This window comes from Gastrolobium bilobum, unplaced genomic scaffold (genome assembly GCF_033153095.1).
Source record: "Gastrolobium bilobum isolate Gb01-03AN ecotype WA unplaced genomic scaffold, APGP_CSIRO_Gbil_v1 utg2170, whole genome shotgun sequence".
In the NCBI taxonomy this organism is placed as follows: domain Eukaryota; kingdom Viridiplantae; phylum Streptophyta; class Magnoliopsida; order Fabales; family Fabaceae; genus Gastrolobium; species Gastrolobium bilobum.
In genome coordinates this window covers 154,478-163,205 of record NW_026897622.1, presented here as the reverse complement: position 1 = coordinate 163,205, position 8,728 = coordinate 154,478, and the positions used below count along the sequence as shown (strand labels likewise).

The 8,728-nt window shown below is 34.8% G+C and overlaps 1 protein-coding gene across 3 annotated transcripts; it reads left to right on the top strand.

The window, feature by feature from the left end:
* Positions 1-489: 489 nt before the first annotated feature.
* On the top strand, positions 490-3,112 carry LOC133308680 (F-box/kelch-repeat protein At1g22040). Of its 3 annotated transcripts, none has more exons than XM_061509342.1 (2): positions 490-625; positions 1,375-3,108. In XM_061509342.1, exon 2 carries the CDS (start codon positions 1,394-1,396, stop codon positions 2,822-2,824), a length of 1,431 nt encoding a protein of 476 aa, XP_061365326.1. In that variant the 5' UTR covers positions 490-625; positions 1,375-1,393; the 3' UTR covers positions 2,825-3,108. The 3 variants fall into 3 exon arrangements, with proteins under 3 accessions (XP_061365326.1, XP_061365328.1, XP_061365327.1); XM_061509344.1 differs by having other exon boundaries at positions 562-625; positions 1,411-3,112; XM_061509343.1 differs by lacking the exon at positions 490-625 and adding an exon at positions 643-1,062 and having other exon boundaries at positions 1,375-3,109.
* Positions 3,113-8,728: the final 5,616 nt, after the last annotated feature.

Below are 8,728 nucleotides of genomic sequence, written 5' to 3'. Positions count from 1 at the left end.
ATCTTTTTGAGACAGAAATCAAAATAATTTTGTATTCTAATATATTGCAAGGTATTCCAGATTCGTCATATGGGTTTAGGCAAGCTCAAATAGAGCCTAAATCAGAGATAGGATGTGAGAATAAGGTATATCAATCAAATCCGAAAGCCGAACAAGGAGCTCGAAACATGGATATGACCCAAGAATTAGTGGCATCAGGGCCCTACCAAAATTTCAAGGATGGATTACCATTAACTACCCATCATTATTTTAACCGTTTATTATAATATATATAAGAGAAAAAAATCCCATAAGACACACATAAGATATCAGAGATTACTTTTATCATTATAATTTTTTAATCTCATAATCTAAAACGATGTCGTCGTTCAAAGCTCAATAAAAATATTTTTTCCTAATATAAATTACAATTTTTTGTATTAAAGATTTTTTTAATATTTTTAGGCACGTCAAATTTTTTGAGCGGTGGGATGTGGAAATTTCGGAGCATCAACTTCAACTTAAATTTCAACACGAAAGACTTTGTTGAACTGTATGCGAACGATGACGCTTTCCCACAGTTTCACGTTTTCGTCCTTCGTCCTTTGATTCCATTCTTCAATTCTTTTCTTTACCAGGTGTCCAGGTATTACTCTTTTTCTTTCTTCTTCTTCTTCTTCTTTTCTTTTTTCGGATGTCTTAGATTCTTTGTTTTTCTCTTGTGATTTTAGTAATTCATGTAGTGGGTTCCTGAATTTGTGACTCTAATTTTACTGATTAGTTTCAATACGCACCCTTTCGAATTTTCTGTAATATGGATGAGTTTCTTCATTCGTTTGGTGGTGTTCATCTGAGTTTTTGTGTTTGTAGAAATGGGGAATTTGGGGGGAAGGAAATAATACATTCATAGAAGTGCTTCTTGAGAGAATTGTGATGTGTATTTTGTGCTACTGGTTTGAAAATATTACTGTTCTCCCTGAATTACAGCAGGGCGAGGTAGAACTTCTGAGATATTGTTTAGGGTGTTGGTGGTCTTGGATCTACACTTCCGATTTCATGAATGATGTGACAGACACTGTGGGGGTGAGATTTGTTGTTAATTGATTGTATCTGTTTTCTTCATTTGAGGAGTAGAGGTGTCACGTGGGAGCTTTTTTCTTTTTAATTAATTTTTAGCAGTAAATTTTTATTGCCTTGTTGAAAAGTCCCTGGAGAGATTGTTTGGAGTTGCAATTTTTCTCTCGTTTTATTATTATAAGTGATGGGCTGTTGCCTGTTTATAATGCTTTTCTGTCTCTTTAATTTCCTATGGATTGCAAGGGGTCATTTGATGCTTACAATGCCTTAGTTTTGAGAAGTCAAATTTCCTCCCTTGGTAATTTGGTTTTAATGCAGATATTGAGTTTTGCCGGATATGGGTTCTTTTTTTAGTGTGGCGAATACCAAATCTGATCGAAGTGAGTGGAAAGGGGTCTCTCCGAATGAGACATGTAAGAGGCAAAGAATGTCACTTGCCGTTGATGAAGAGAGTCCAAGACTAATTCCTAATCTCCCTGATGAGTTATCACTTCAGATTATTGCTAGAGTTCCTAGGATTTGTTACTTCAATGTAAGGCTGGTGTCAAGGAAGTGGAAGTCAACTATCATGAGTTCGGAACTATATAAAGTAAGAAAAGAACTCGGGACAACTGAAGAGTGGCTATATCTGTTGATTAAGGTTGGAGGAAATAAGCTATTGTGGCATGCTCTAGATCCTCGGTCTCAGATATGGCAGAGATTGCCTTGTATGCCCAATGTTGTTGATGAAGAAGAATCTAGAAAGGGTTCTTCTAGGCTTTGGATGTGGAACATGGTGGAAGGTATCAGAATTGCTGAAGTTATTAGAGGCTTTCTTGGACAAAAGGATTCATTTGATGAAATGCCCTTTTACGGTTGTGCTATTGGAGCTGTTGATGGATGTCTCTATGTTCTAGGTGGATTCTCTAAAGCTTTAACTATGAGATGTGTCTGGCGATTCGATCCGATACAAAACATGTGGAGCAACGTGACTTCTATGTCTACAGGTAGGGCATATTGTAAGACAGGCATCTTAAATAACAAGCTTTATGTTGTTGGAGGGGTTAGTCAAGGTCAAGCTGGACTAGTTCCTCTTCAGTCTGCTGAAGTTTTTGACCCCTCTACAGATACATGGTCTCATGTACCTAGTATGCCATTCTCGAGAGCTCAAGTCCTGCCCAGCGCTTTTTTGGCTGACATGTTAAAGCCTATTGCCACGGGATTGACCTCATACATGGGAAGGTTGTGTGTTCCACAAAGTTTGTATTCATGGCCCTTTTTTGTTGATGTTGGCGGAGAAATCTATGATCCTGAAACAAACTCATGGATAGAAATGCCAATTGGAATGGGTGAGGGATGGCCTGCACGGCAGGCAGGTACAAAATTGAGTGTTGTAGTGGATGGTGAATTATATGCTTTTGATCCTTCTAACTCTATGGATAGTGGAAGGATCAAGGTATATGATCAAGGAGAAGATGCTTGGAAAGTTGTTATTGGAAAAGTCCCAATATATGATTCTGCTGATTCAGAGTCTCCGTATCTTCTTGCTGGTTTCCATGGAAAGCTTCATGTCATTACAAAAGATGCCAGTCATAATATTGCTGTTCTGCAGGCTGACCTGCGCAATAATTTGGATCCTTCACCATCAACATCAACATCAACTCCGTCACAAAGTTCCTTGCATGAATTTCCGGAATCGTCTGAATCAGATGCAGTTGTTTGGAAGGTAGTTGCAAGTAGGGGTTTTGGGCAGGCTGAACTAGTCAGTTGCCAAGTTATTGATATCTAGCTAGAAACCAAGCAATGGATATGACACCCTTTGAAGTTGTCAGTTTGTTGAAAGTTACATGTTATCCCCATGGAGTGAGTCCGTTTGTATTTTGAGTCAGGTGTCAGCAAACGAGGAGTGCTGTAATAGTTTGCATGTACCTATTGATATTTTTATCTGAGGTAAATAAGTACCATATATAGTAGCTGTCAGTTTCGACACTGATATACCAGAATAATATCAGAACAATTCATTATTTATCTACTAGAGATATTAAATAATGCAGTCAACGTGCTGCATACGGTATTTATCTTGGAACTCGTACTATATAATTCAGCCATACTTTTTAGGGGACAATGACCATACTGCCACTTTTTAAGCAAAATTTTACCTGATTGCCACTTCTGAAAATTTTTTTGCCAAAATGCCATGCCTGAATCCCGCTGGTCTGACAAGCGGGAATGGACTGGACACGTGTCAACGTCTGAATGGTGAACCATTCTCGCTGGGCTGCTCAGCTAGAATGACAGAATGCTGACACGTGGCAAAAGCACAAGCATTCTCTGGATGTCTGTACTTTTGCCACGTGTCAGCATTCTGTCATTCTAGCTGGGCAGCCCAGCGAGAATGGTTCACCATTCAGACGTTGACACGTGTCCAGTGCATTCCCGCTTGTCAGACCAGCGGGATTCAGGCGTGGCATTTTGGCAAATTTTTTTTCAGAAGTGACAATCAGGTAAATTTTTATTAAAGAAGTGGCAATATAGTCAATATAGTCAATGTCCCACTTTTTAGCCTCCTTTTAGTTTTTTTATTTTATTTTTATGTTACACATGTTTCATGCTTACAGATTTTGCTTCTATCCCCTAAAGAAGCGCAAGTAATGAAGAACTGTTTGTTCTCGTGAGAAATTCTTGTATACAACTAGGCCAATCAGTATTACATAATTGCGTAAATCTTTATAGGGAAAAACAAATATTATGTTGTAGGAAAAAAAATTAGGTCATGTCAAAGAGACAATCAATTGTGGGGTTTACTATTTTTAAAATAAAAAAAAGTAAAAGAATTGATGGGCCTATTTTTGTATCTCTGTAGAAAAATTGCTTGTGTCATGTGAAAAGAGAAAAATATTACCTATCTTTACATCATAAAAAATATGGGAAATAATTATGTCATATTGCATGAGATAATTATCTCATGCAACAGAGATAAAGTAGTGGAGTCTACTGTTTCTTCTTTTAAAAATAGTGGATCTCACTGTTTTGTCTCTGTTGTATTATATAATTATCTCATGTAACATGAGATAAATAGATCCCTAAAAATATTTTATATCATTTTAACAAGGGAAATATAAGAATCATGTTGCAGGAATGACACTGTTCATTCCTGCAACAAGGATCCGCTTCCGTATCTTAAGGATACAGCGTCGTATCCTGATTTGGTTTGACTTTTTTTTTTTTAAGCGTGGGATCCACACTTGATTTGTGTGTGCAGGAAAGTGCTCTAGTCATGTCACATAACAAAAAGCGAACCCTTTAAACAATCGTGTAATGCACAAGATAATATAGAAACATATATTGGATAGAAATACATAAAAAATAAAAAATGATAAGTTAGAACTTTTGTAATAGAAATTGTTTGTTTATCTTAGAATTATATATGATCTTTAAATTCAATTAGTTTTATATAAAGTTAAGAAGAAATATTATTATGAAATTGGGTAAATAGTCTATTTAGTCCTTGAAAAATATAGGGTCAATCATATTGTGTTGTATGATGATGGTAATACGCCTTTGTAATGAGTAACTGTAATGAGATTAATGAAAACAGATGTAGTTCCTCATTGGTCATGTACTGTGTAAGTGTAATGACATTAATGAAAGAGAATTTGAATTTGGTGTCCCATTTTGATCCAGTCTTAATTTGAGAGTGCATGTATACTAATTCTGTATACTAAAGCTAATTTGGTATAAAAAGTGTGCATTTGTGTAATAATGCACCGTAGCTAGAGCAAGATACATAATGGCAAAGCTCATAAACCATAGCTGCAGTAATGTCGATTTGGCAAGCTTGCATATAATTACAAACCACAAATGCAGTATGCATTTGTTCACTAATACACTAAGTTGACAGGCAAAATTTTCATCTAAAACAAATGCGCAGGTTGGGAGGAATAGTACTGAACAAGAAACAAAATAATGTGGCTGAAAAAATATGAAGAACATACACATGTGCATAAACCAAAGTTGGACCACTTGAAACAAACCTATGCCTTAAAAGTCTGGAAACTTGGACCAAATCTGCACTTAGGGCCTGTTTGGATGAGTTTTTTTCTTCAAAAGTTGCTTTTTTTTTTTTTGAAAAAAAGCATTTCTCATTTTTAGTTCGTCTGGATGTCTACTTTTAAAAAAAGCAGAAGTCACAAAAAAAGTCAAAAATTTACTTTTTTCGGAAGCTAAAAATTTTAACTTCTACAAAAAGCAGAAGTTAAAAGCCAAATATTTTTTTAAAAAACTAAATATTTTTATAAAAATATAAATAGCTTTAACTTTTGAAAAAAAAACTTTTAAAATAAGGAAGAGATAAAAGTCACTTTTTTTAAAAGGTGAACCAAACACGCTCTTAGACCACACACTTGTAGAGTATACCAGAACATGGTATGACTTAACAGATTAGACACTTGGATCAGACTTGCTCTTAGAGCACGAGAAGAATTTCAGTGACCCTGGATGCCTGGACCATTATTTAATCAGTGGTTCAGACCAGTCAAAATTATACAATTAATGAAAAGAGAGAAGAAAGAAGAAATAAAAAACAACTTTTTGTCCAAATATCATCTCTTAAATGGAAAGACCATATGGAGGTTGGAGCACAAAAAAAATTTTCCTGTACCACACCTACGACTTAGACATAGACCAGAACATGATATGCCTTAAGCCTTTAACAGACAAAATATATATAATATACCACGGGGTATTTGAAGTGGGTCGGCCCTTTATAGCTTCAAGAAATCAATAAGAGTATTACACATAAGCTAACATATGTATTGGAGAGAGAAAAAATATTAATTGTAATATTATGACTATATATTCACTGAAATCATACTTTGATCATATTTTCATTATATAAAGATTTATTGGACCTTTATCACGGAAATATTTAATATATTACCGTAGTATTTATATTTGGCCAATAAAAACATACTACCCGTGTTGACATATTTCTTAAAAAGAAAAAAAAATAATTTAAATATTATGCCTATATATTTTCAAAAATATATAGTATGTCATTTCATTTTAAGCGGATGACAATATTGTCCTTTATCACACCACACCTCCAGCAAAGCTTACCACTTGCACCAACCATAAACCAAAACCCCTGTACCTTAACCAGAACTGCATACCGCAGAGAAGCACACCTACAACAGATCTAAAATCTGCTCATTTTACCATAACTAGATAGATCATAGTTGCACCAGATTGTAGACTCATTCACTACACCAAACCAAAATGATTCCTTTACCAGCCACTAGTCCTGAACTACACCAGACTTGCATCAAACCCGGACACTTAAATTGCATAAAATTAGTCATTAGTAACACTTAATTTGAATTTTAAACTTTTTAAAATTAAAAATATTAAAAATAAGACTAAAGCAATTAAGTGTGAATTTGAAAGAAAAAAACTTACATGTAATTAATATATGACATTAATACCACTTGCATGTAATGTATTTTATATAGCAATATATAGATTTTAAAGTAAATACCATTTTCGTTCCTCGGCAAATTTTACGATGCCCGCTTTAGTCTCTAACAAATAAAAAGGCTATTCGTAATCCCTAAAAAATTTAAAGTGGAGCCATTTTAGTCCTTTTGAGTGACTAATGCGGGTTTTTTTTGAATTTGTGAGGGACCACGATTTCAACTAAATGGGTTCATTTTGAATTTTTTAAGGACTACGAATAGCCTTTTTATTTGCTAAAGACTAAAGCAAGTATCGTGAAATTTGATGAAGATCAAAAAAGATATTTACTCTAGATTTTAAAATGCTTGCATTGGTTTATTGCATACAATTGTGTAAGCTGCAGTTACACTGGAACCTTAGAAAGTGGATTCTCTTATATTAAAAAAAAAATGACATGATTATGTGAACAACCATAATCATATAAAGTGGATCAATAATAATAAGAGAGGAGAGAAAAATATTAAAATAAATAATTATTAAATTATAACCGTTAATTCATAATTATCCCACGTAATCATATCATGTATTTTTAAACACGAGATGACCCATTTCCATTTTCTTATATGCGAGACAAGCAAACGTTTTCCACCTTTATTCTATTTTCTTGTATGAGAGATAAGCAAACGTTTTCCACGTTTATTGTACATTAATATTTCTTTCCTTGAATTATCATGCGCCCACTAGTTCAAACAGTGAGAATGCAATTATCGGAAATATTTTTTATGCTCTAAGACTCCCTAATAATTTGGTGTTCTCTCTCACAACATTAATTTTTTTTTTTTTTTTACTCTTGTTATTTTTTTTCTTTTTCAATTTTACCTCTCATTTATACTAAGGGTGGTCCCAGTCCACAATAAATTATCTCCCAATTATCACATTTGCTAAATACTTTCACATTAAGATAATTTTCCACTAAATCATCATATGATGGATGGGACAGAAGAGACACATTATTTGAGGGTTAACTGCATCTGACCGTCAGTGCTGAGGTGGAAGCAACTTGCAATTTTCATAATGAGTGCTAATATCTTATTATTATATAGGAATTGCAGCAAAAATAAAATTACATATCAAAAAATATATATTCACATATCTATTTAATACCTCATCGTTTTATGAAAGATTATATAGAGTGTTAGAAGTAAATTAGTATTTTTTAATAATATGGGGCTAATAAGTTAGATTTGTATATTGATTAACTATTATTTATATATTATAAATTATAAATATATTACTTTATCTATTTACAAAATGTAATTTTATATCTCTTCATTAATATATTTTATATCTCTTCTTTTTATTAATGATTATATTTTTTAGACGTAAATTAATATTTTTACAATTCGCTAATAAATCTGATTTTTTTTAATTAAATATAATTTAGATATATTATAATCAATCATTATTTCGTGAACTACTATATTTATTATTAAAAGCATGTATTTTTCATATTTGTAACGCCTGACAACCTGCAAGAATCAACGACTATCCCCACACACTAACACGAGACTTTTCAGCATGCTTTGTCCTCACTCGCACACTTCCCGAGAAAACTTCCCAGGAGGTCACCCATCCCTGAATTGCTCCAAGTCAAGCACGCTTAACTGTGGAGTTCTTCCGATCCGGGCTACCGAAAAGTAGATGCATCTTGTTAGTATAGGTAGTACCAATTAATTCTTATAAGTCATTCCCAACTGTACTGTCCCATACCAGCACAGTCTCTGGAATCCCTCTCTTTCGGGTGTTGATTCGATTCATTCATGTACCCCCGTCCCTAGAAGCCTGCCAGGAGCCGCTCCTTGTCCGTGCCCTTACGCACCGGCGATCACTCCCCGCCCTCGTCAGCGCCCGGGATGTTACATGCCCACCAGCTTTCGCCTGGTTCGTCCTCGAACCACACCGTACTGGATGAGAGGCCCTGCTCTGATACCGCTTAAGCGCCCAGATGGAGGCTTTAGCGCCCGATAGCGCGCGCTTGAGCGCCCGGTAGCGCGCTGAAGCGCGCGGGGCCTGTGACCAACACTCTCTTGTGTTGCTTCAAATGGTCCTAACTTGGGCTACAGTGCTCCGATTTGAGCACGGTTTGAAGCCACAGGTAGCTAATGAAGAAACCTACAATATAGTAGAAGTATTGAACTAAACAAGAAGTAAATTAATGATTTAAAAATGGGAAATGAAC